The 27,964-nt window shown below is 41.6% G+C and overlaps 1 protein-coding gene across 4 annotated transcripts; it reads right to left on the bottom strand.

Annotated features, from left to right (window-relative positions):
- Window positions 1-77: 77 nt before the first annotated feature.
- LOC116373901 (GTPase IMAP family member 7-like) lies at window positions 78-27,875 on the bottom strand. Of its 4 annotated transcripts, none has more exons than XM_031822197.1 (7): window positions 27,358-27,875; window positions 8,705-8,833; window positions 8,518-8,553; window positions 3,594-3,722; window positions 2,281-2,316; window positions 1,750-1,836; window positions 78-1,615 (listed from the first exon to the last, which is right to left on the bottom strand). In XM_031822197.1, exons 4-7 carry the CDS (start codon window positions 3,607-3,609, stop codon window positions 678-680), a joined length of 1,077 nt encoding a protein of 358 aa, XP_031678057.1. In that variant the 5' UTR covers window positions 3,610-3,722; window positions 8,518-8,553; window positions 8,705-8,833; window positions 27,358-27,875; the 3' UTR covers window positions 78-677. The 4 variants fall into 4 exon arrangements, with proteins under 4 accessions (XP_031678057.1, XP_031678059.1, XP_031678058.1 ...); XM_031822199.1 differs by having other exon boundaries at window positions 78-1,594; window positions 27,358-27,872; XM_031822198.1 differs by lacking the exons at window positions 8,518-8,553; window positions 8,705-8,833; window positions 27,358-27,875 and having other exon boundaries at window positions 3,594-4,258.
- Between the last annotated feature and the right edge of the window lie 89 nt (window positions 27,876-27,964).

The raw sequence follows: 27,964 nt of genomic DNA, 5'->3' as shown, positions 1-27,964 counted from the left end.
TATCCATTTACATTAGAAGTTCACCTCTTTAACCCTTTTTGAATCACAAATAGATGAATTAAATGACCTCAAAAAGGTTGATCTGATTTTTTTATTCATAATCACCTACAGTATACATGTTATTATGTATCACCTAATGTCACGCCCTGGTCTTAGTATTTGGTGTTTTCTTTAATATTTTGGTCAGGCCAGGGTGTGACATGGGTTTATTTATGTGGTGTATTTTGTATTGGGGTTTTAGTAGGTATTGGGATTGTGGCTTAGTAGGGTTGTCTAGCATAGTCTATGGCTGTCTGAATTGGTTCTCAATCAGAGGCAGGTGTTTATCGTTGTCTCTGATTGGGAACCATATTTAGGCAGCCATATTCTTTGAGTGTTTTGTGGGTGATTGTTCCTGTCTCTGTGTTTGTTGTAACCAGTTTAGGCTGTATAGGTTTTCACGGTCCGTTTATTGTTTTTGTATTGTTAGTTTTTTTCATCTTTATTAAACATGTATAAAAATTACCACGCTGCATTTTGGTCCGACTCTCCTTCACCGCATGGAAATTACCACGCTGCATTTTGGTCCGACTCTCCTTCGACGGAAGAAAACCCTAACACCAAATGTGTTTATAAATTCATCAAGGACCATGTTTAACATTAATATTGAAACTATTACAGCTCATTTCCGTCTTTTTTTACCGTCTTATCTTCTTTATCCAAATGACAAGAGCTGCTCCACCTAAACCAGCTGCCCCAACCAACAGAATTGGTGTTGCTATCACAGCCACTACTGGGACTACAGCAAGTACTGTAGTCCCAGCTACTGCTGCCCCAACAGCTGCTGCTGAAGTTAAACCTATCGCAATATTTTCTCTTGTTGCTCTTTCCCGTCTCCTCCTTTCTTCTTCCTGTCTCCTCCTTTCTTCCTCCCGTATCTCATCCTCTCTTCTCCTCCTCTCTTCCTCCATCTCCTGTTTCTTTCTCTCATCCTCCTCTCTCAATTTTTTCTGAACCTCCTGGTACATCTCATTGGTGTAGTGCTCTCCTCCATTTATTGCCACCATCTCTTCTATCTTAATCAGCAGCTGTCTGACCTGAAGACGGTCATCCTTCTGATCATTATCGAGACAATGGTATCTTCCCCAACAACTTTTGATCAGTTCCTGAATTGAAACACAAGGATTCAGAAACTCCTCAACTGTTTTCCCCTTCAATTGATCTTTACCAGTGAACAGAATGATGGTGTACTTTGATGCTTTGTCTCCAAAGTTCTCCAGGATCCACTTCACAGTGTCCCTCTCCTCCTCTGTGAACCTCCCCAGTCTGATCACCAGCAGGAAGGCGTGAGGCCCTGGGACTGACATGTAGATGGCCTTTTCTATCTCACTTTTCATCTCTTCTTGAGACATGGCTGTGTCAAAGAGTCCCGGGGTGTCGATGACATCAATCTTCCTCCCATCCACCACTCCACTCTGTTTCTCACACTGTGCAGTTACAGACACAGGAGAGGCCTCTTCTGTAAAGGCATCTTTCCACAGGATGGTGTTTCCTGTTGCACTCTTCCCTGCTCCAGTCTTCCCCACCAGAACTATCCTCAGATCAGCTGGCTGCTCTGAATCGGTGGAAATACAAACTGTAATACAGTTTCATCATTGCTTGTTACTAAATTCATTCAACTAGATTCACAGGAATCATATTTAGCTAACAGCAACAGTGAAGACTAGCTATTGCATCACCAGTTTTATTTGTCCAATACTGTTATCTTACCTGCAGGGCTGTCATTCTCCTCGGGATAGGGTGATGAAACAGCTATGGGTCTGGATCTTTCACGTAGGCAGAATCCATCTACAGAACCTGAAATGAAATGTTTTTTCCTAGTATCTTTGCAACATTTATTCAAGGATTACATAGTATACTCTGAAATATGTATTATTCATGAGAGAATAATGTGATCTGGATTTCTGTACATTGGTTGTCTTGGTGACGCTGTGCAGGGTAGCCTAGTGGTTAGAGCGTTGGACTAGTAACCGGAAGGTTGCGAGTTCAAACCCCCGAGCTGACAAGGTACAAATCTGTCGTTCTGCCCCTGAACAGGCAGTTAACCCACTGTTCCTAGGCCGTCATTGAAAATAAGAATTTGTTCTTAACTGACTTGCCTAGTTAAATAAAGGTTACACATATAGTGTATGCTCTAGTATAAAATAAGGTTCACCATTTGCTGTTTGACAACAGAGGGAATTGTGGTTAATTCATTATATGACCATCGTTCTGACCATAAAGGAATGGAGTCTTACTCACCAAAGCCTGATGTCTCTGCCTCCTTTAGTAAAGGAACTGTAGTAAACATAAAACAATACATGTATAATTGTATAACAGTTTTTCTTATTTATTGTAACTTTTCAAAAAGTTTTCACAAATCACTTCATATAACACCTACGTTGTAAAGCTGTTATTAAGCACTATATAACCATATGAAGCTGGTATTAAGTACTATATAACCATATGAAGCTGGTATTAAGTACTATATAACCATATGAAGCTGGTATTAAGTACTATATAACCATATGAAGCTGGTATTAAGTACTATATAACCATATGAAGCTGGTATTAAGTACTATATAACCATATGAAGCTGGTATTAAGTACTATATAACCATATGAAGCTGGTATTAAGTACTATATAACCATATGAAGCTGGTATTAAGTACTATATAACCATATGAAGCTGGTATTAAGTACTATATAACCATATGAAGCTGGTATTAAGCACTATATAACCATATGAAGCTGGTATTAAGTACTATATAACCATATGAAGCTGTTATTAAGTACTATATAACCATATGAAGCTGTTATTAAGTACTATATAACCATATGAAGCTGGTATTAAGTACTATATAACCATATGAAGCTGGTATTAAGTACTATATAACCATATGAAGCTGTTATTAAGTACTATATAACCATATGAAGCTGGTATTAAGCACTATATAAACATATGAAGCTGGTATTAAGTACTATATAACCATATGAAGCTGGTATTAAGCACTATATAACCATATGAAGCTGGTATTAAGCACTATATAACCGTATGAAGCTGGTATTAAGCACTATATAACTATATGAAGCTGGTATTAAGTACTATATAACCATATGAAGCTGGTATTAAGCACTATATAACCATATGAAGCTGGTATTAAGCACTATATAACCAAATGAAGCTGGTATTAAGTACTATATAACCATACGAAGCTGGTATTAAGTACTATATAACCATATGAAGCTGGTATTAAGTACTATATAACCATATGAAGCTGGTATTAAGTACTATATAACCATATGAAGCTGGTATTAAGTACTATATAACCATATGAAGCTGGTATTAAGTACTATATAACCATATGAAGCTGGTATTAAGCACTATATAACCATATGAAGCTGGTATTAAGTACTATATAACCATATGAAGCTGGTATTAAGTACTATATAACCATATGAAGCTGGTATTAAGCACTATATAACCATATGAAGCTGGTATTAAGTACTATATAACCATAGGAACCTGGTATTAAGTACTATATAACCATAGGAACCTGGTATTAAGTACTCACCACGTTCGTCTGCCATGTTGGTTTTTCTATCTTACGTTTGAGGAATTAAGTTCATCCCACGAAAGGTACTTCGGCTCTCTTCTCCGTCTCACAGAAGTCCAGGTGAAGTTGAATGCTTCTCTCTCTTGCCTTTAAGAAGGAGGAATGTGTTGTAGGAGGTACATGTGGGTTTCTTCCCAAATGGCACCCTGTTCACTTTATAGTGAACTACAATAAAGGGAATATGATGCCATTTGTGACACATCTTTCCTTCTTTCTCTTTAGATACCTATCTGGTCTTTTACCATTCCAGCTGTATGGAATGTATTTTGATGTTGTTCTGAAGACAACATGTCTAGTCATGTTTCCTAACAGGGAAAGAGAAACTGTAGATACTCAACATGATGATAATAGATAAAACAGTCATGAGGTTATTTCAGGTCAGGCTCACTAGCATGGTGACTACTATAGTATTACAGTGTATTCAGAAAGTATTCAGACCCCTTGACCTTTTCCACATTTTGTTACGTTACAGCCTTTATAGCACTCTAACAATCAGGCCTTTATGGTAGAGTGGCCTTGAGATGGTTTCTACAACCTGATGGGAGTCAAGTTGATCAATTCAATTGATTGGACATGATTTGGAAAGGCACACACCTGTCTGTATAAGCATTGACAGTGCATGTCAGAGCAAAAACCAAGCCATGAGGTCGAAGGAATTGTCCGTAGATTTCCGAGACAGGATTGTGTCGAGGTACAGATCTGGGGAAGGGTACAAAAAAATGTGTGCAGCATTGAAGGTCCCCAAGAAACCTGTTTTTGCTTTATCATTATGGGTTATAGTGTGTAGATTGATGAAGGGGAATAAAACAATTGAATCCATTTTAGAAGAAGGCTGTAACGTAGAACAAAATGTGTAAAAAGTCAAGGGGTCTGAATGTTTTGAATACTTTCCGAATGCACTGTATATTTGTCCTATTTAACGTAGTGTGTACTTGTGGGATTTGAAAATGTGTTTGTTGCATATCCTAACTCCCCCTGAGACATCTGTGGAGACTAGGTTCAAAGCCATGGTCAGAAATTTTTCTGGCTTTCCTGGAGGAATTGTGCCTTGCTCACAAGCACGGTGAAAGATTCTTCACCTTGTCAGCTCCGGGATTCAAACCAGCGACCTATGGGTTACTGTACCAAAGATCTGACCTCAGGTAGCAGTACAGAACTACGGCCTGGATTCAATCCAAGGTGTGTTATAGAGCAGTGCGCTAGACAGAAGATAATGGGTCTGTGAGGAAATTTCCCCGTTCACGAAAGATCACATTAATGATGAATGCAGAGATCGGCTCAAGCATAAATTACCTTTAAAGATGCATTGTCAGCTGTCTAGTGAGCTGCTCTACAATGTGTCAAATCAAATCAAATGTTATTAGCAGATGTTAATGCGAGTGTAGCAATATGCTTGTGCTTCTAGTTCCGACTGTGCAGTAATATATAACAAATATTCTAACACAGTCACAACAACTGCCTTATACACATAAATGTAAAGTGATTGAACAAGAATATATACATATAAATATGGCCGTGCTGCATAGGCAAGATATAATAGATGGTATGAAATACAGTAAATACAGTGGGGCAAAAAAGTATTTAGTCAGCCACCAATTGTGCAAGTTCTCCCACTTAAAAAGATGAGAGAGGTCTGTAATTTTCATCATAGGTACATTTGGGCTTGGCCACAGTGTAGTTTGGAGTGTGACTGTTTGAGGTTGTGGACAGGTGTCTTTTATACTGATAACAAGTTCAAACAGGTGCCATTATTACAGGTAACGAGTGGAGGACAGAGGAGCCTCTTAAAGAAGAAGTTACAGGTCTGTGAGAGCCAGAAATCTTGCTTGTTTGTAGGTGACCAAATACTTATTTTCCACCATAATTTGCAAATAAATTCATTAAAAATCCTACAATGTGATTTTCTGGATTTTTCTTTCTAATTTTGTCTGTCATAGCTGAAGTGTACCTATGATGAAAATTACAGGCCTCTCTCATCTTTTTAAGTGGGAGAACTTGCACAATATGTGGCTGACTAAATACTTTTTTGCCCCACTGTACAAATGAGATGAGTAATGTAGGAGATGTAAACATTATTAAAGTGGCATTATTTAAAGTGACTAGTGATACCTTTATTAAATCCATTTATTAAAGTGGCTATGCTGGGTCTGTATGTTGGCAGCAGACTCTCAATGTTAGTGAGGGCTGTTTAACAGTCTGATGGCCTTGAGATAGAAGCTGTTTTTCAGTCTCTAGGTCCCAGCTTTGATGCACCTGTACTGACCTCGCCTTCTGGATGATAGCGGGGTGAACAGGCATTGGCTCGGGTGGTTGTTGTCCTTGACAAACTTTTTGTTCGTCCTGTGACATCGGGTGTTGTAGGTGTCCTGGAGGGCAGGTAGTTTGCTCCCGGTGATGCGTCGTGCAGACCTCACTACCCTCTGGAGAGCCTCACGGTTGTGGGCGGAGCAGTTGCCGTACCAGGCGGTGATACAGCCCGACAGGATGCTCTCGATTGTGCACCTGTAAAAGTTTGAGTGTTTTTGGTGACAAGCCAAATTTCTTCAGCCTCCTGAGGTTGAAGAGGCACTGCTGCGCCTTCTTCACGATGCTGTCTGTGTGGGTGGACCATTTCAGTTTGTCCATGATGTGTACACTGAGGGACTTACAACTTTCCACCTTCTCCCCTACTGTCCCGTGCATGTGGATGGGGGGGTGCTCCCTCTGCTGTTTTCTGAAGTCCACGATCATCTCCTTTGTTTTGTTGACGTTGAGTGTGAAGTTATTTTCCTGACAACACACTCCGAGTGCCCTCACATCCTCCCTGTAGGCCGTCTCGTCGTTATTGGTAATCAGGCCCACTACTGTTGTGTCGTCTGCAAACTTGATGATTGAGTTGGAGGCGTGCATGGCCACGCAGTCATGGGTGAACAGGGAGTACAGGAGGAGGCTGACCACGCACAGGAACCATATTCAGCTAACAGCAACAGTGAAGACTAGTATTATTTGTCCAGCACAACTGTTATCTTATGCATGGCTGTCATTCTCCACGGGATAGGGTGATGAAACACCTATTTATTATTTTATTTCACCTTTATTTAACCAGGTAGGCTAGTTGAGAACACCTTTATTTAACCAGGTAGGCTAGTTGAGAACACCTTTATTTAAACCAGGTAGGCTAGTTGAGAACACCTTTATTTAACCAGGTAGGCTAGTTGAGAACAAGTTCTCATTTACAACTGCGACCTGGCCAAGATAAAGCATAGCAGTGTGAACAGACAACACAGAGTTAAACATGGAGTAAACAATTAACAAGTCAATAACACAGTAGAAAAAAAAGAGAGTCTATGTACATTGTGTGCAAAAGGCATGAGGAGGTAGGCGAATAATTAAAATTTTGCAGATTAACACTGGAGTGATAATTGATCAGATGGTCATGTACAGGTAGAGATACTGGTGTGCAAAAGAGCAGAAAAGTAAATAAATATAAACAGTATGGGGATGAGGTAGGTAAATTGGGTGGGCTATATACCGATAGACTATGTACAGCTGCAGCGATCGGTTAGCTGCTCAGATAGTAGATGTTTGAAGTTGGTGAGGGAGATAAAAGTCTCCAACTTCAGCGATTTTTGCAATCCATTCCAGTCACAGGCAGCAGAGAACTGGAACGAAAGGTGGCCAAATGAGGTGTTGGCTTTAGGGATGATCAGTGAGATACACCTGCTGGAGTGCGTGCTACGGGTGGGTGTTGCCATCGTGACCAGTGAACTGAGATAAGGCGGAGCTTTACCTAGCATGGACTTGTAGATGACCTGGAGCCAGTGGGTCTGGCGACGAATATGTAGCGAGGGCCAGCCGACTAGAGCATACAGGTCGCAGTGGTGGGTGGTATAAGGTGCTTTAGTAACAAAACGGATGGCACTGTGATAAACTGCATCCAGTTTGCTGAGTAGAGTATTGGAAGCTATTTTGTAGATGACATCGCCGAAGTCAAGGATCGGTAGGATAGTCAGTTTTACTAGGGTAAGTTTGGCGGCGTGAGTGAAGGAGGCTTTGTTGTGGAATAGAAAGCCAACTCTAGATTTGATTTTAGATTGGAGATGTTTGATATGAGTCTGGAAGGAGAGTTTACAGTCTAGCCAGACACCTAGGTACTTATAGATGTCCACATATTCTAGGTCGGAACCATCCAGGGTGGTGATGCTAGTCGGGCGTGCAGGTGCAGGCAGCGAATGGTTGAAAAGCATGCATTTGGTTTTACTAGCGTTTAAGAGCAGTTGGAGGCCACGGAAGGAGTGTTGTATGGCGTTGAAGCTCGTTTGGAGGTTAGATAGCACGGTGTCCAAGGAAGGGCCGGAAGTATACAGAATGGTGTCGTCTGCGTAGAGGTGGATCAGGGAATTGCCCGCAGCAAGAGCAACATCATTGATATATACAGAGAAAAGAGTCGGCCCGAGAATTTAACCCTGTGGCACCCCCATAGAGACTGCCAGAGGACCGGACAACATGCCCTCCAATTTGACACACTGAACTCTGTCTGCAAAGTAGTTTGTGAACCAGGCAAGGCAGTCATTAGAAAAACCGAGGCTACTGAGTCTGAGCCTTAGGTGTGGATCTTTCACCTAGGTATAATAATCCATCTACAGAACATGAAATGAAAATGTTTTGTCCTGGTATCTTTGCAACATTAATTCAATGATTCCATAGTACACTCTGAAATATGTATTATTTAAAAGAATGTGATGTGGATTTCTGTACTTTGGTTGGCTTGGTGACGCTGTGCATATTCTGTTTGCTCTAGTATAAAAAAGGTGAACAATTCACTGTTTGACAACAGAGGGAATTGGGGTTTATTAATTATCTGACCATCTTTCTGACCATGAAGGAATGGAGCCATACTCACCGAAATCTGTCGTCTCTTTCTGCTCAAGTAAAGGAACTGTAGTAGACATAAAACAATACATACATGTCTAATTATATATCAGGTTCAGATTGATATATGTACAGTTCTTCAAATTTAATGGAATTATTCTAAATGTTTTCATGAATCACATGTTATAAACGTTATAAAGCTGTTATTAAACACTCACTATGCTCATCTGCCATGATGTTTTTTTTATCTCATGTTTGAGGACTGAAATTCATCCCACGAAAGGTCCTTCAGCTCTCTTCTCCGCCTCACAGAAGTCCAGGTGAAGTCGAATGCTTCTCTCTCTTGCCTTTAAGAAGTAGGATTGTGTTGTAAGAAGGTTCATGTGGGTTTCATCCCAAATTCCCTTTATAGTGCACTAGGGTCCTGGTCAAATCGTGCACAATAAGGGAATTATTTTATGCAACTAGGCAAGTCAGTTAAGAACAAATTCGTATTTACAATGACGGCCTAGGAACAGTGGGTTAACTGCCTGTTCAGGGGCAGAACGGCAGATTTTTTACCTTGTCAGGTCAGGGATTCAATCTAGCAACCTTTCGGTTACTGGCCCAACGCTCTAACCACTAGGCTACCTGCAGCCCCATACCAGTTGATGTGCCATTTGTGACACATCTTTCCTTCTTTCTCTTTAGATACCTATCTGGTCTTTTACTAGAGCTGTATGGAATGTATTTTGAAGCCATCAACATGTCTAAGCAAATTTTCTAACAGGGAAAGAGAAAACTGTAGATACCTGACAAGATGACCAACAAGACCAACACTTCTGTGAGCAGGCCTTTCTAATCGACCTGGCCCGGGTATCCTGGAAGGACATCGACCTCATCCCGTCAGTTGAGGATGCCTCGTCATTCTTTAAAAGTAACTTCCTCACCATTTTAGATAAGCATGCTCCGTTCAAAAAATGCAGAACTAAGAACAGATACAGCCCTTGGTTCACCCCAGACCTGACTGCCCTCGACCAGCACAAAAACATCCTGTGGCGGACTGCAATAGCATCGAATAGTCCCCGTGATATGCAACTGTTCAGGGAAGTCCGGAACCAATACACGCAGTCAGTCAGGAAAGCTAAGGCCAGCTTCTTCAGGCAGAAGTTTGCATCCTGTAGCTCCAACTCCAAAAAGTTCTGGGACACCGTGAAGTCCATGGAGAACAAGAGCACCTCCTCCCAGCTGCCCACTGCACTGAGGCTAGGTAACACGGTCACCACTGATAAATCCATGATTATCGAAAACTTCAATAAGCATTTCTCAACGGCTGGCCATGCCTTCCGCCTGGCTACTTCAACCTCGGCCAACAGCTCCGCCCCCCCCGCAGCTCCTCGCCCAAGCCTCTCCAGGTTCTCCTTTAACCAAATCCAGATAGCAGATGTTCTGAAAGAGCTGCAAAACCTGGACCCGTACAAATCAGCTGGGCTTGACAATCTGGACCCTCTATTTCTGAAACTATCTGCCACCATTGTCGCAACCCCTATTACCAACCTCTCTTTCATATCGTCTGAGATCCCCAAGGATTGGAAAGCTGCCGCAGTCATCCCCCTCTTCAAAGGGGGAGACACCCTGGACCCAAACTGTTACAGACCTATATCCATCCTGCCCTGCCTATCTAAGGTCTTCGAAAGCCAAGTCAACAAACAGGTCACTGACCATCTCGAATCCCACCGCACCTTCTCCGCTGTGCAATCTGGTTTCCGAGCCGGTCACGGGTGCACCTCAGCCACACTCAAGGTACTCAACGATATCATAACCGCCATCGATAAAAGACAGTACTGTGCAGCCGTCTTCATCGACCTTGCCAAGGCTTTCGACTCTGTCAATCACCATATTCTTATCGGCAGACTCAGGAGCCTCGGTTTTTCGGATGACTGCCTTGCCTGGTTCACCAATTACTTTGCAGACAGAGTTCAGTGCGTCAAATCGGAGGGCATGCTGTCTGGTCCTCTGGCAGTCTCTATGGGGGTGCCACAGGGTTCAATTCTCGGGCCGACTCTTTTCTCTGTGTATATCAATGATGTTGCTCTTGCTGCGGGCGATTCCCTGATCCACCTCTACGCAGACGACACCATTCTATATACCTTCGGCCCGTCTTTGGACACTGTGCTATCTAACCTCCAAACAAGCTTCAATGCCATACAACACTCCTTCCGTGGCCTCCAACTGCTCTTAAACGCTAGTAAAACCAAATGCATGCTTTTCAACCGGTCGCTGCCTGCACCCGCATGCCCGACTAGCATCACCACCCTGGATGGTTCCGACCTAGAATATGTGGACGTCTATAAGTACCTAGGTGTCTGGCTAGACTGCAAACTCTCCTTCCAGACTCATATCAAACATCTCCAATCGAAAATCAAATCAAGAGTCGGCTTTCCATTCCGCAACAAAGCCTCCTTCACTCACGCCGCCAAGCTTACCCTAGTAAAACTGACTATCCTACCGATCCTCGACTTCGGCGATGTCATCTACAAAATGGCTTCCAACACTCTACTCAGCAAACTGGATGCAGTCTATCACAGTGCCATCCGTTTCGTCACTAAAGCACCTTATACCACCCACCACTGCGACTTGTATGCTCTAGTCGGCTGGCCCTCGCTACATATTCGTCGCCAGACCCACTGGCTCCAGGTCATCTACAAGTCCATGCTAGGTAAAGCTCCGCCTTATCTCAGCTCACTGGTCACGATGGCAACACCCATCCGTAGCACGCGCTCCAGCAGGTGTATCTCACTGATCATCCCTAAAGCCAACACCTCATTTGGCCGCCTTTCGTTCCAGTACTCTGCTGCCTGTGACTGGAACGAATTGCAAAAATCGCTGAAGTTGGAGACTTATCTCCCTCACCAACTTCAAACATCAGCTATCTGAGCGGCTAACCGATCGCTGCAGCTGTACATAGTCTATTGGTAAATAGCCCACCCTTTCTCACCTACCTCATCGACATACTGTTTTTATTTATTTACTTTTCTGCTCTTTTGCACACCAATATCTCTACCTGTACATGACCATCTGATCATTCATCACTCCAGTGTTACTCTGCAAAATTGTAATTATTTGCCTACCTCCTCATGCCTTTTGCACACATTGTATATAGACTCCCCCTTTGGTTTCTACTGTGTTATTGACTTGTTAATTGTTTACTCCATGTGTAACTCTTTGTTGTCTGCTCACACTGCTATGCTTTATCTTGGCCAGGTCGCAGTTGCAAATGAGAACTTGTTCTCAACTAGCCTACCTGGTTAAATAAAGGTGTTCTCAACTAGCCTACCTGGTTAAATAAAGGTGGTCTCAACTAGCCTACCTGGTTAAATAAACGTGTTCTCAACTAGCCTACCTGGTTAAATAAAGGTGTTCTCAACTTGCCTACCTGGTTAAATAAAGGTGTTCTCAACTAGTCTACCTGGTTAAATAAAGGTGTTCTCAACTTGCCTACCTGGTTAAATAAAGGTGTTCTCAACTAGCCTACCTGGTTAAATAAACGTGTTCTCAACTAGCCTACCTGGTTAAATAAAGGTGAAATAAAAAAAAATATTTTTAAAAAAATGATAAGATTAAAGCAACATGAGATTATTCAGGTCAGACTCCCTAGCATGGTGACTATAGTATTATATTTGTCCTATTTAACTCTTGTAGTGTGTAGTAGTGTGTAGTAGTGTGTACTTGTGGGAATTTGAATGTGTTTGTTGCATATCCCAACTCCCCCTGAGACATCTTCGGAGAGTGGGGTCAAAGCCATGGTCAGCTGTTTTTCTGACTGACCAATGAATCCCAGCCTGTGTGTCTATACAGTATTGGATTGAATCCCAGCCTGTGTCTATACAGTATTGGATTGAATCCCAGCCTGTGTCTATACAGTATTGGATTGAATCCCAGCCTGTGTCTATACAGTATTGGATTGAATCCCAGCCCATTTGTGTTCATACAGTATGCGTCTATGAGGAAATCTCCCTGTTCACGGAGATCACATTCATGGTAAATGTTGCTGAGGTCTGCTCAAGCATAAATTACCTTTAAAATATGCATTATCAGCTGTCTAGTGAGCTGCTCTATAACGTTTATTCCCAGCCTGTGTGTCGACAGTTTACCATCGTTTCTTATTTTGTTAGTGGCGTCTCTTCTAGTTCTAAAGTACAGTTGTGTTCTAATATAATGGAACCCTTCTACTTCACAATGGGAGTGTAACAATGGAGCAGAATGTTCTGTTTTCTCTTTTCCAAACTGGTTGAATGGCTAATTTTACCCTGTAGGCACCTGCAACTTACCACAGGTGAGATACATTGCACAATAAACAAGAATCACTTGCCTCCAACCAAATTGGTTTGAATTCTGAATAATTCAGTCCAGTCATTTATTGTGAAAATTTCAATTTGAGTTTAGATACTTTTTTGGGGTCCCATGCAGTTGTTGATCAAACAAATAAACAAATATGGAATTGTGCAAGGTTGCCAAAGTTAAGGACTGCAACTGTAATTGCACTGTTATTATAATGTTGTTACACAACTCCAATCATTCACCATGACCGTCCTACTGGAGGTTCCACTAGACTAGTACATCTCTTACGGCATATGGCTCTGTAGCTCTGTAGCTCTGTACTTTAGCAAGAGGAACTTAATAAGAATGAAACATATTTTTTCTTCTTCGTCATCATCATCACACTTTATTATATTTTTACCGAAAACCTGAAGCATCATTGTCCCAGATCTGTTTGTTCTCTTTCCAACTCCATTGATCACTATATACTGTAGTTGTCTAACCTGGTCCCAGATCTGTTTGTTCTCTTTCCAACTCCATTGATCACTATATACTGTAGTTGTCTAACCTGGTCCCAGATCTGTTTGTGCTCTTTCCAACTCCATTGATCACTATATACTGTAGTTGTCTAACCTGGTCCCAGATCTGTTTGTTCTCTTTCCAACTCCATTGATCACTATATACTGTAGTTGCCTAGCCTGGTCCCAGATCTGTTTGTGCTCTTTCTATCTCTATTGATCACTATCAAGCCATGACAATGAGTGACAATGAGATGGAATGATAGCACAAACAGACTGGCACTCAAGTTATTAGTTGCCTAGCTCTTCAAATGCAATTGTTTTATTCTTAAAAATAGAATCTAATCACATTGTATTTGTCACATGCAGTGAATACTACAGGTGTAGACTTTACCATTCAATGCTTACGAGCCCTTTCCCAACAATGCAGTTTAAAAATAATCATACAAATAAAATAGTAACAAGAGGAATAAAATTAAATAGACAAGAATGGAGCTATATACAGGAAGTACCAGATCAATGTGGAGCTATATACAGGAAGTACCAGATCAATGTGGAGCTATATACAGGAAGTACCAGATCAATGTGGAGCTATATACAGGAAGTACCAGATCAATGTGGAGCTATATACAGGAAGTACCAGATCAATGTGGAGCTATATACAGGAAGTACCAGATCAATGTGGAGCTATATACAGGAAGTACCAGTAGCAGATCACTGTGGAGCTATATACAGGGAGTACCAGTACCAGATCAATGTGGAGCTATATACAGGAAGTACCAGATCAATGTGGAGCTATATACAGGGAGTACCAGTACCATATCAATGTGGAGCTATTTACAGGGAGTACCAGATCACTGTGCAGCTATATACAGGGAGTACCAGTACCAGATCACTGTGGAGCTATATACAGGGAGTACCAGTACCAGATCAATGTGGAGCTATTTACAGGGAGTACCAGATCAATGTGGATCTATATACAGGGAGTACCAGATCAATGTGGATCTATATACAGGGAGTACCAGTACCAGATCACTGTGCAGCTATATACAGGGAGTACCAGTACCAGATCAATGTGGAGCTATATACAGGGAGTACCAGTACCAGATCACTGTGGAGCTATATACAGGGAGTACCAGTACCAGATCAATGTGGAGCTATATACAGGGAGTACCAGTACCAGATCACTGTGGAGCTATATACAGGGAGTACCAGTACCAGATCAATGTGGAGCTATATACAGGGAGTACCAGTACCAGATCACTGTGGAGCTATATACAGGGAGTACCAGTACCAGATCACTGTGGAGCTATATACAGGGAGTACCAGATCACTGTGGAGCTATATACAGGGAGTACCAGTACCAGATCACTGTGGAGCTATATACAGGGAGTACCAGTACCAGATCACTGTGCAGCTATATGCAGGGAGTACCAGTACCAGATCACTGTGCAGCTATATACAGGGAGTACCAGTAGCAGATCACTGTGGAGCTATATACAGGGAGTACCAGTACCAGATCAATGTGGAGCTATATGCAGGGAGCACCAGTACCAGATCAATGTGGAGCTATGTGCAACAATAGTGTTTAACATGATTTTTGAATGACTACCTCTTCTCTGTACTTCACACATACAGATAATTGTAAGGTCCTTCAGTCAAGCAGTGAAATTCAAACACATATTCAATCACAAAGACCTGGGATGTTTTACAATTCCTCGCAAAGAAGTTTACCTACAATATGGTAGATGGGTAAAAACTATAGAAAACATGCATCCTGTTTACAATAAGACACTAAATTAAAACTGCAAAAAATGTGGCAAAGACATTAACTTTATGTCCTGAATACAAAGTATTATGTTTGGGGCAAATCCAACACAGCCCATCACGGAGTACCACTTTTCATTTTCAAGCATGGTGGTGGCTGTGTCATGTTATGGGTATACTTGTCATCAGAAAGGACTCTTTTATGATAAAAATTAATTGAATAGAGTGAAGCACAGGCAATATTCTAGAGGAAAACCTGGTTCAGTCTCCTTTCCAACAGACACGGGGAGACAAATTAATCTTTCGGCAGGACAATATCCTAAAACACAAGACCAAATATACACTGGGGTTGCTTACCAATACGCCATGTATTTTAATTAGATTTATTTAACCTTTTATTTAACTAGGAAAGTCAGTTTAGAACAAATTCTTACTTACAATGATGGCCTACCAAAAGGCAGAAGACATCCTGCGGGACGGGGGCTGAGAATAAAAATATATATATATATAGCACAAAACACAACAAGAGACACCACAACACTATATAAAGACAGACCTAAGACAACAACATAGCAAGGCAGCAACACAACAAGAGACACCACAACACTACATAAAGACAGACCTAAGACAACAACATAGCAAGGCAGCAACACAACAAGAGACACCACAACACTATATAAAGAGAGACCTAAGACAACAACATAGCAAGGCAGCAACACAACAAGAGACACCACAACACTATATAAAGAGAGACCTAAGACAACAACATAGCAAGGCAGCAACACAACAAGAGACACCACAACACTATATAAAGAGAGACCTAAGACAACAACATAGCAAGGCAGCAACACAACAAGAGACACCACAACACTATATAAAGACAGACCTAAGACAACAACATAGCAAGGCAGCAACACAACAAGAGACACCACAACACTATATAAAGACAGACCTAAGACAACAACATAGCAAGGCAGCAACACAACAAGAGACACCACAACACTATATAAAGACAGACCTAAGACAACAACATAGCAAGGCAGCAACACAACAAGAGACACCACAACACTATATAAAGACAGACCTAAGACAACAACATAGCAAGGCAGCAACACAACAAGAGACACCACAACACTATATAAAGACAGACCTAAGACAACAACATAGCAAGGCAGCAACACATGACAACACAGCATGGTAGCAACACAACATAACAACAACATGGTAGACAGTACCGTGCAGTACCGAAGAGCCCTTACTGCTGCTCGATCATCCTATTTTTCTAACTTAATTGAGGAAAATAAGAACAATCCGAAATTCCTTTTTTGATACTGTCGCAAAGCTAACTAAAAAGCAGCATTCCCCAAGAGAGGATGACTTTCACTTTAGCAGTGATAAATTCATGAACTTCTTTGAGGAAAAGATTATGATTATTAGAAAGCAAATTACGGACTCCTCTTTAAACCTGCGTATTCCTCCAAACCTCAGTTGTCCTGAGTCTGCACAACTCTATATATTTTACCTCTTGGGGATGTTATTCGAAAACATAATGTAAACTTTCACTGCTATGCGGATGACACACAGCTGTACATTTCAATGAAACATGGTGAAGCCCCAAAATTGCCCTCGCTAGAAGCATGTGTTTCAGACATAAGGAAGTGGATGGCTGCAAACTTTCTACTATTAAACTCGGACAAAACAGAGATGCTTGTTCTAGGTCCCAAGAAACAAAGAGATCTTCTGTTGAATCTGACAATTAATCTTAATGGCTGTACAGTCGTCTCAAATAAAACTGTGAAGGACCTCGGCGTTACTCTGGACCCTGATCTCTCTTTTGAAGAACATATCAAGACCATTTCGAGGACAGCTTTTTTCCATCTACGTAACATTGCAAAAATCAGAAACTTTCTGTCCAAAAATGATGCAGAAAAATTTATCCATGCTTTTGTCACTTCTAGGTTAGACTACTGCAATGCTCTATTTTCCGGCTACCCGGATAAAGCACTAAATAAACTTCAGTTAGTGCTAAATACGGCTGCTAGAATCCTGACTAGAACCCAAAAATTTGATCATATTACTCCAGTGCTAGCCTCTCTACACTGGCTTCCTGTCAAAGCAAGGGCTGATTTCAAGGTTTTACTGCTAACCTACAAAGCATTACATGGGCTTGCTCCTACCTATCTCTCTGATTTGGTCCTGCCGTACATACCTACACGTACGCTACGGTCACAAGATGCAGGCCTCCTAATTGTCTCTAGAATTTCTAAGCAAACAGCTGGAGGCAGGGCTTTCTCCTATAGAGCTCCATTTTTATGGAACGGTCTGCCTATCCATGTCAGAGACGCAAACTCGGTCTCAACCTTTAAGTCTTTACTGAAGACTCATCTCTTCAGTGGGTCATATGATTGAGTGTAGTCAGGCCCAGGAGTGGGAAGGTGAACGGAAAGGCTCTGGAGCAACGAACCGCCCTTGCTGTCTCTGCCTGGCCGGTTCCCCTCTTTCCACCGGGATTCTCTGCCTCTAACCCTATTACAGGGGCTGAGTCACTGGCTTGCTGGGGCTCTCTCATGCCGTCCCTGGAGGGGGTGCGTCACCTGAGTGGGTTGATTCACTGTTGTGGTCATCCTGTCTGGGTTGGCGCCCCCCCCTTGGGTTGTGCCGTGGCGGAGATCTTTGTGGGCTATACTCAGCCTTGTCTCAGGATGGTAAGTTGGTGGTTGAAGATATCCCTCTAGTGGTGTGGGGGCTGTGCTTTGGCAAAGTGGGTGGGGTTATATCCTTCCTGTTTGGCCCTGTCCGGGGGTGTCCTCGGATGGGGCCACAGTGTCTCCTGACCCCTCCTGTCTCAGCCTCCAGTATTTATGCTGCAGTAGTTTATGTGTCGGGGGGGCTGGGGTCAGTTTGTTATATCTGGAGTACTTCTCCTGTCCTATTCGGTGTCCTGTGTGAATCTAAGTGTGCATTCTCTAATTCTCTCCTTCTCTCTTTCTTTCTCTCTCTCTCTCGGAGGACCTGAGCCCTAGGACCATGCCCCAGGACTACCTGACATGATGACTCCTTGCTGTCCCCAGTCCACCTGGCCATGCTGCTGCTCCAGTTTCAACTTCCACCTGACTGTGCTGCTGCTCCAGTTTCAACTGTTCTGCCTTATTATTATTCGACCATGCTGGTCATTTATGAACATTTGAACATCTTGGCCATGTTCTGTTATAATCTCCACCCGGCACAGCCAGAAGAGGACTGGCCACCCCACATAGCCTGGTTCCTCTCTAGGTTTCTTCCTAGGTTTTGGCCTTTCTAGGGAGTTTTTCCTAGCCACCGTGCTTCTACACCTGCATTGCTTGCTGTTTGGGGTTTTAGGCTGGGTTTCTGTACAGCACTTTGAGATATCAGCTGATGTACGAAGGGCTATATAAATAAATTTGATTTGATTTAGCAACATTGTTGGGCACAGACAACAGCACACAGGGCAAGAAGGTTAAAGACAACAATACATCACACAAAGCAGCCACAACTGTCAGTAAGGGTGTCCATGATTGAGTCATTGAATGAAGAGATTGAGATAAAATTGTCCAGTTTGAGTGTTTGTTGCAGCTCATTCCAGTCACTAGCTGCAGCGAACTGAAAAGAGGAGCAACCCAGGGATGTGTGTGCTTTGGGGACCTTTAACAGAATGTGTCCGGTGTTGTATGTGGAGGATGAGGGCTGCAGTAGATATCTCAGATCGGGGGGACTGAGGCCTAAGAAGGTTTTGTAAATTAACATCAACCAGTGGGTCGTGCGCTGGTTATACAGAGATGATCAGTTTACAGAGAAGTATAGAGTGCAGTGATGTGTCCTATAACGAGCATTGGTTGCAAATCTGATGTTTGAATGGTAAAGAACATCTAGCCGCTCGAGAGCACCCTTACCTGCCGATCTCCGCAATCTAGCATGGGTAGGATGGCCATTGAATGTTCATGAGTGGCCTAGTTACAGTTTTTACTTAAATCAGCTTGAAAATCTATGGCAAGACGTGAATGGCTGTCTAGCAATGGTCAACAACCAACTTGACAGAGATGTAATCTTTTTTTTAAGAATAATGTGCAAATATTGTACAATCCAGGTGTGTAAAACTCTTAGAGACTTACCCAGAAATACTCAAATCTCTAGCGTGTAAATACTTATGTAAATTAAATAAATGTACAAAAATGTCTAAAAACATGTTTTGACTTTGTCATTATGTGTTGATGGGTGAGGAAAAACAAATATTTTTAATACATTTTTTATTCAGGTTGTAACATGCCGTTGTAACAGACCGCACGCAAATGTACGCAAATTGATTTTGTCCCCCCACACCAAACGCGATCAGGACACGCAGGTTGAAATATCAAAACAAACTTGAGCCAATTGTGTTAATTTGGGTACAGGTTGAAAAGTATTAACCATTTATAGCAATTTAGCTAGCGAACTTGCTGTTGCTAGCTAATTTGTCCTGGGATATAAACATGTGGTTGTTATTTTACCTGAAATGCACAAGGTCCTCTACTCCAACAATTAATCCACAGATAAAACGGTCAAACGAAATGTTTCTAGTAATTGCTCCTCCTTCCTTCAGGCTTATTTTTCCTCTTTGGACTTTATATGGTGGTTGGCAACTAACTTTAATAAGGTGCATTCCCACACCCGACCTCAGTTCATCTTTCAATCACCCATGTGAGTATATACTTCTAAAAACCAATTAGGAGATGGCACGTGGGTATATGCTCCTAAAAACCAATGAGGAGATGGTACGTGGGTATATGCTCCTGTTGTGACTTTACTATGGATTAAATTATACATAAATTATACATGACATGCTATTTAATCAAATCACTTCTCTGTAATTAATATTACCAGATTAAACTAATCAGGTACATTTAATTAACTAGGAAGTTGGGGCACCACGGAATAATCTTTATAGAGCTGTTGTCTTCCGAATAAACTCTTAAAGACCTGGTAATCTTTTATATCAATAGCAGTCAATTATTAATCGTCACTTATTCAGTCTCATCTGAAAGTTGTAAAATTCTTCACTAGCCCTTGCTAACAAGTTGAGTAATAATACAAAAATTTGTTAAATTATTTATTGATTAAATACCTAAAAGAATCCCGCAGAATTACATATACACAGGATGGATCACACATTGATTACTAATCATGTCATAAGAGAAAAAGTCCCTAGCAGACGAAACCGATATTTAAAAAAACTGACATTTATTTGACCTTTATTTAACTTGTTACGGCTTTCTAGTTGTGATGAAGGAGAGTCGGACCAAACTGCAGCGTGTTGATTGCGATCCATGTTTATTTAAACAAACGTAAACACGACTAAACACGAACACTACAAAACAATAAACGAAAACCGGAAACAGCCTATACTTGTGCAAACTAACAGAGAGTACACATAGGACACTAAGGACAATCACCCACGAAATACAAAGTGAAACTCAGGCTACCTAAATACGGTTCCCAATCCGAGACAACGAGAATCACCTGACTCAGATTGAGAACCGCCTCAGGCAGCCAAGCCTATACAAGACACACCCCTAATCAACCACAAATCCCAATGCCTACAAAAACTCCAATAGGACAATACAATAACCCCATGTCACACCCTGGCCTGAACAAATAATAAAGATAAACACAAAATACTTTGACCAGGGCATGACATAACTAGGCAAGTCAGTTAAGAACAAATTCTTATTTTCAATGACAGCCTAGGAACAGTGGGTTAACTGTCTTGTTCAGGGGCAGAACAAAATGTTTTTCCTTGTCAGCTCAGGGATTCGATCTGAGGAAAAAAAGGATTGGGTCTCCTATCGGACCTTGAGAAGCTATGCTATCGTAAATACAGAATCTTACGCATTCTAAATAACCACCCATTCGGAAAAGGAAAATGCAAAAAATATATTTACTCTGAGCTGCGCTTCAATAGATTGTTCGAAGATGGAAGGCTGGGTTGCCAAGCAGAGATTGCCCTTTGAAGAATGTTTCTGGACGTAGGTCGGATACGTTCTCAGTCTGTCGTCATGTAGTAGAACGGATATGGTGTAGTACCTTGTCGTTCTGGAGAGATTGTCTGTCCTTTCCGAGCCCGCGTACCTTTACAGCTGCTGCTGATAACTCGACATCTAGGATGTATCACTTCTTTAGTGAATTAGAGATCAGAGTTCATCCCAAGTTACCGTGCTCATGCTGTATTCTGGCTGGTGTAGTCAAAATTCATAACACTCCTAAAAACCAAAGAGTCACAAATAGAACCAAGTTTTATTTTAACACCTGGCAGAAGCTCGTCGACGCGCGCGAGCAGTGTGTGTGCAATGATTGAATAACATGTATGTGTAAATTTATATTGCAACGTGAGCAGTCTGGTCAGCATGTAACACAACAACATGTGGAATAGCACAGTCAGCTCAGCTATCTCCATTGAGACCGTGTCTATGCCTCCATCTAGGTTGGGCAAAACTAAACATGACGGTATTTGCCTTAGCAATCTCACTGGAATAAAGACCTCCTCCATTCCTGCCATTATTGAAAGAGATTGTGGTACCCCACATCTCAAAATAGGGCTACTTAATGTTAGATCACTCACTTCCAAGGCAGTTATAGTCAATGAACTAATCACTGATCATAATCTTGATGTGCTGGCCTGACCGAAACATGGTTTAAACCTGAAGAATTTATGGTGTTAAATGAGGCCTCACACCTCCTGGTTACACTAGTTACCATATCCCCCGCGCATCCCGCAAAGGTGGAGGTGTTACTAACATTTACGATAGCAAATTCCAATTAAAGAAATAGTCATGGCAAATAATATTCACATTTTTGGTGACTTTAATATTCACATGAAAAAGTCCACAGACCCACTCCAAAAGGCTTTCGGAGACATCTTCAACTCAGTGGGTGCCACAGTCATAATCTGGACCTAGTTTTGTCCCATGGAATAAATGTTGTGGATCTTAATGTTTTTCCTCATAATCCTGGACGATTGGACCACCATTTTATTATGTTTGCAATCGCAACAAATAATCTGCTCAGACCCCAACCAAGGATCATCAAAATACCTTGCTATAAATTCTCAGACAACCCAAAGAGTCCTAGATTCCCTTCCAGACTCCCTCCACCTACCAAAAGACGTCAGTGTACAAAAATCAGTTAGCCACCTAACTGAGGAACTCAATTTAACCTTGCACAATATCCTAGATGCAGTCGCACCCCTAAAAACAAAAAAAATGTGTCATTAGAAACTAGCTCTGTGGTATACAGAAAATAACCAAGCTCTGAAGCAAGCTTCCAGAAAATTGGAACGGAAATGGCGCTACACCAAACTGGAAGTCTTCCGACTAGCTTGGACAGATAGTACCTTGCAGTATCGAAGATCTCTCCCTGCTGGTCGATCATCGATCCTCCTAACTTAATTGAGGAAATTAAGAACAATCTAAAATGTATTTTTGATACTTTTCGCAAAGCTAACTAAAAAGCATCATTCCCCAAGAGAGGATGGCTTTCACTTCAGCAGTGGTAAATTCATGAACTTCTTTGAGGAAAAGATCATGATTATTAGAAAGCAAATTACTGACTCCTCTTTAAATATGCGTATTCCTTCAAAGCTCAGTTGTCCGGAGTCTGCACAACTCTGCCAGGACCTAGGATCAAGAGAAACACTCAAGTGTTTTAGCACTATATCTCTTGACACAATGATGAAAATAATCATGGCCTCTAAACCTTCAAGCTGCATGCTGGACCCTATTCCAACTAAACTACTGAAAGAGCTGCTTCCTGTGCTTGGCCCTCCTATGTTGAACATAATAAACGGCTCTCTATCCACCAGATGTGTTCCAAACTCACTAAACGTGGCAGTAATAAAGCCTCTCTTGAAAAAGCCAAACCTTGACCCAGAAAATATAAAAACTATCGGCCTATATCGATTCTCCCATTCCTCTCAAAAAAAATTGAAAACTTACTGCCTTCCTGAAGACAAACAATTTATACGAAACGCTCCAGTCTGGTTTTAGACCCCATCATAGCACTGAGACTGCACTTGTGAAGGTGGTAAATTACCTTTTAATGGCGTCAGATCGAGGCTCTGCATCTGTCCTCGTGCTCCTAGACCTTAGTGCTACTTTTGATACCATCAATCACCATATTCTTTTGGAGAGATTGGAAACCCAAATTGGGTTGGACAAGTTCTGGCCTGGTTTGGATCTTGTCTGTCGGAGAGATATCAGTTTGTCTCTAGATGGTTAGTCCACTTACAAATCAACTGTAAACTTCGGTGTTCCTCAAGGCTCCGTTTTAGGACCACTATTGTTTTCACTATATATTTTTCGTCTTGGTGATGTCCTTCGGAAGCATAATGTTAACTTTCACTGCTATTCAGATGACACACAGCTGTACATGTCGATTAAACATGGTGAAGCCCCAAAATTGCCCTCCCTGGAAGTCTGTGTTTCAGACATAAGGATGTGTATAGCAACAAATGTAACATTTTTAAGAAACAAAGAGATCTTCGGTTGAATCTGACAATTACACTTGATGGTTGTGCAGTCGTCGCAAATAAAACTTTGAAGGACCTCGGCGTTACTCTGGACCCTGATCTCTCTTTTGACGAACATATCAAGACTGTTTCAAGCACAGCTTTTTTCCATCTATGTAACATTGCAAAAATCGGAAACCTTCTGTCCAAAAATGTAAAACTAATCCATGCTTTTGTCACTTCTAGGTTAGACTACTGCAATGCTCTACTTTCCGGCTACCCGGATAAAGCAATACATAAACCTTAGTTAACTACTGACAGTGTAGACAGGAGTAAAATAATAATCAAGTGGAATCAGACTGAAACCTTGCTTCCCCAATCTTAGTGATTGAGGGGATTTACAATGGATTTAATCATTAAATTCAAGACTTGCTTGTCCAAAAAAAAGTTGTACTTTTGATTAAAAGTCCCCAATAATTATAGTATTGTTTCTATGCTGTTAAAATGCATATTATTAATAATAAAATGTTAAGAATCCTTGAAAATCTACATTTTAGATGTAACTTATTTTTATGAATTATCCCTCATTTGGAATGATGACATTTGCGCGATCGGTTTCTATCCCTCATTTGCACGTCACGTCAAGGATATCATGTCACCGTGTGGGACTGTGGGTCAATTAACCTTGTTGGAGTGGGCGCCCTGATTCTAGTCTGTAAGCTAGGCAGGTTACTGGCTGGGAAGGTCTCCCACTCAGAAGTACGAGATGGGGAGGGGACGGGGGTAGGTTGACCTCAGGTCTCCCCACTGGAAGCCTGAGGTAGGGGGAGCTGGCGAATCTATCAAATAGCGCACCTCTAACTTTGTACAGTACTAATGCAATTATTTGTGCAATTTAGTTTGTGTGTATCTTGTTTGAAGTGCAATAGTGTAATAATCAGGTTCTCTTCTTTATAAGTATAATTCTATTTGTGTATTTGTGTGATGTAGGATTTGTGCAATTTAGTTTGTGTTTTTTGTTAGCAATAGGATAATGGTGTAATAATTCAATTCTCTTTTGTATTTATATACACTTTATATACACTACAATTTGTTTCTACTTTGTTACTTCTTTTTTACATTATTTTTGTATATAATTTAACTTTTATATAGTTTTAAATGTTATGATTATTTATTTGTGTTGTTCCAAATGACTGAATAAAAATGACACTTAGTGCAGAATGGTGTCGTTTTTTGGCGGGAGGGAGTGCTGAAGGGGGGGTTCGCCCAGGGAGCCGTACAAGCTAGAACCGCCACTGTACGGTCTGATATATCACAGCTGTCAGCCAATCAGCATTCAGGACTCAAAACACCCAGTTTATAATGAGCATTATATCACAGGTGTACAAGACTGTTCTCCACTGTGCAACAGCCAACTGCCCCCCTGGGACTAAACATGTTCTTCTGCAACTGGATCCTGGACTTCCTGACGGACCGCACCCAGGTTGTAAGGGTAGGCAACAACACATCTTCCGCGATGACCTTCAACACGGGGGCCCCTCAGGGGTGCATGCTTAGTCCTCTCCTGTACTCCCTGTTCACCCACGACTGCGTGGCCAACCACAACTCCATCACCATCATTAAGATTGCTGACAACCCAACGGTGGTAGGCCTGATCCTTGACAAAAATGAGACAGCCAATATGAAGGAGGTCTGAGACCTGGCAGTGTGGTGCAAGGACAACAACCTCTGCCTCAACGTGAGCAAGACAAAGGACGCACCCATACAAACACAACCCCATACACATTGACGGGGCTGTAGTGGAGCGGGTCGAGAGCTTCTGGTTCCTTTGTGTCACATCACAAACATCACAAACAAACTATCATGTTCCGAACACACCAAGACAATCGTAAAGAGGGCACGCCTATTTCCCCCTCAGGAGACTGAAAAAAATTTGGCATGGGTCCTCAGATCCTCAAAAAGTTCTACAGCTGCTCCATTGAAAGCATGGTCGCATCACTGCCTGGCATCCGACCGTAAGGCGCAAGAGAGGATAGGGCGTACGGTCCAGCACATCACCTCTATACTAGGCAGTGTCAGAGGAAGGCCCAAAAAATTGTTAAAGACTCCAGCCACGTGGTATCGGTACTCCCTGTATTAAGCCTCATTGTTATCTTAACTCTTTTCTTAAAACTGCATTACTGGTTAAGGGCTTGTAAGTAACCATTTCACGCTAAAGTCTACACCTGTTGTATTAGGCGCAAAAAGTCGGGTCCTCTCCTTGTTCGCTCGGCGTCGGTCTTCTAGCCATCATCGATCCACTTTTTCACTTTCCATTTGTTTTGTCTTGTTTTCCTCACACCTTGTTTCAATCCCCTCATTTACTTGTTGGGTATTTAACCCTCTGTTCCCCCCATGTCTTTGTGTGTTATTGTTTATTGTAGTGCTTGTTCCCAATGAGCTCACAACGGGTTATTTTGTGCCCATTTATCTTGTTGTTCTGGTTGCCGTTGGTTGCGGTTTTGCTTAATAAATCTCCGGTTATTACCCAGTTCTGCTCTCCTGCGCCTGACTTCTCTGCCGCCAATTACGCACCCCGCTACAGCATGTGACAAATAACATTTTGATTTGATCCCTCTACTGGTATCATGAGGACAGCTCAAATTGGAAATAACATGTTTGCTGTGATACATAAATTAAGGCTAGATTTTAAGTTCATTTTGGATTTGTGATGCCATATTTAACAGGTCAAGGGTCAAATCTGGTGAAAACTGTCAAATGTTTATAGATTTATGTGGAATATCCTGAAATGTTCAACAAAAACTGAGTACATCATCAAACATCAACAATTAGACTATAAAATGTCTTCATTGGTTGTTATTTTTTTAAACAGTTATTATGCTTTCAGACATGCATAACAGTCTCATTGGAAATGATCTGTATTTGTGTGTCATAAGGAACATTAATGGTATTTTTAAGTGCCCATAAACCTATTGTATACCTGCAACAGCTGGAACTGGGACAGCTGCCATTCAGTAAATACTGTTTGACTCTAGCACTGAGACCTTGCTTCCCTCCTTTAGGACTACAGGGCGGCAGGTAGCCTAGTAGTTAGAATGTTGGGCCAGTAACCAAAAGGTTGCTACACTCTTAGAAAAAAAGGTGCTATCTAGAACCTTAAAGGGTTCTTTGGCTGTCCCCATAGGAAAACCCTTTGAATAACAATTTATGGTTCCATGTAGAACCCTTCCCACATAGAGAACCAAAAAGGTTCTACATGGAACCTAAAATAGGAACAGACGAAGAATCCTTTTGGAACCCTTTTTAACAAGCATGTAGTTCTAATACCTGAGCCGACAAGGTGAAGCAAGGCACACACACACAAAAAAAAACCCACACACACCAAAACTGCTCCCCAGGTGTTCAATACGGCACCTCTCCAATTAAGAGGAGTTGGTTAAAAGTGGGAGTCAAGTTTTTGGTTGGACATTGTGTGCAATTGATGCTAAAAATACATTATATTCAATCATTTTAATATCAGTGATAGAGGGAAGTTGTATCATTATGCTATAGTGTTCTAGTCATTTCATCTCAGTAAAGACAGACATGGGAATTACAAGTAGTCTCGTCTTCTTTTATTTGCCATTCAACAGTAAAAGTTGTTATTTTGCATTACTCAGTAAAAGTCCCTTTGACCACTTATTGTTTCCACATATTGTTTCCGTGACGACGCTATTAAATCTTTATGGTGTTGCTGCTAGAAATGTGTTCACATTTTAAGTTAGAACGATTTGTGAATAAACATTCTTACTGTTTTTCTTCTCTTCTTGGTGGATGTTCGTAGAAAAGCTGTGTTCTGTAGTTCATCAGCTACAGTCCTCAATGTTGGAGGAGAAGACAAAGAATGATCTCTGATCCAACTCTTCAGTTTTAACGATGCCTCAAACTAGTGACTACACCCTGTACTGCTGTTTTATTCGAACAAAGACGTTTCTGAGAAACCTTTGCATGTGTGTGTGCTGCTTATGGCTTTTCAGCGCAGTTATAGGGTCTAAAAAAACAGGATATGGTACTATCAAGTTCTCTTTTACCAGAAGAACAGAGACATTTCAGAGAAACAAGTATGTATGTGCAATTATGCAAGTGTGCATGTTACTGGAGGCAAAGTACGTGCCAAAATAACTAATAACGCAGGTTATCTTTCCTCATGAACCTTGTTCTGCAGGCAGCTCAGAGACAGGAGACATGAGGATTAGAGACATGAGGATCAGAAACATGAGGGACCGAGACATGAGGGTTCGAGACATGAGGGACCAAGACATGAGGGTCAGAGACATGAGGGTCAGAGACATGAGGGACAGAGACATGAGGGACAGAGACATGAGGGTTCGAGACATGAGGGTCCGAGACATGAGGGT

Source organism: Oncorhynchus kisutch, unplaced genomic scaffold, assembly GCF_002021735.2.
Source record: "Oncorhynchus kisutch isolate 150728-3 unplaced genomic scaffold, Okis_V2 scaffold4087, whole genome shotgun sequence".
Taxonomy (NCBI): Eukaryota; Metazoa; Chordata; class Actinopteri; order Salmoniformes; family Salmonidae; genus Oncorhynchus; species Oncorhynchus kisutch.
This window is presented reverse-complemented; position numbering and strand designations above follow the sequence as displayed.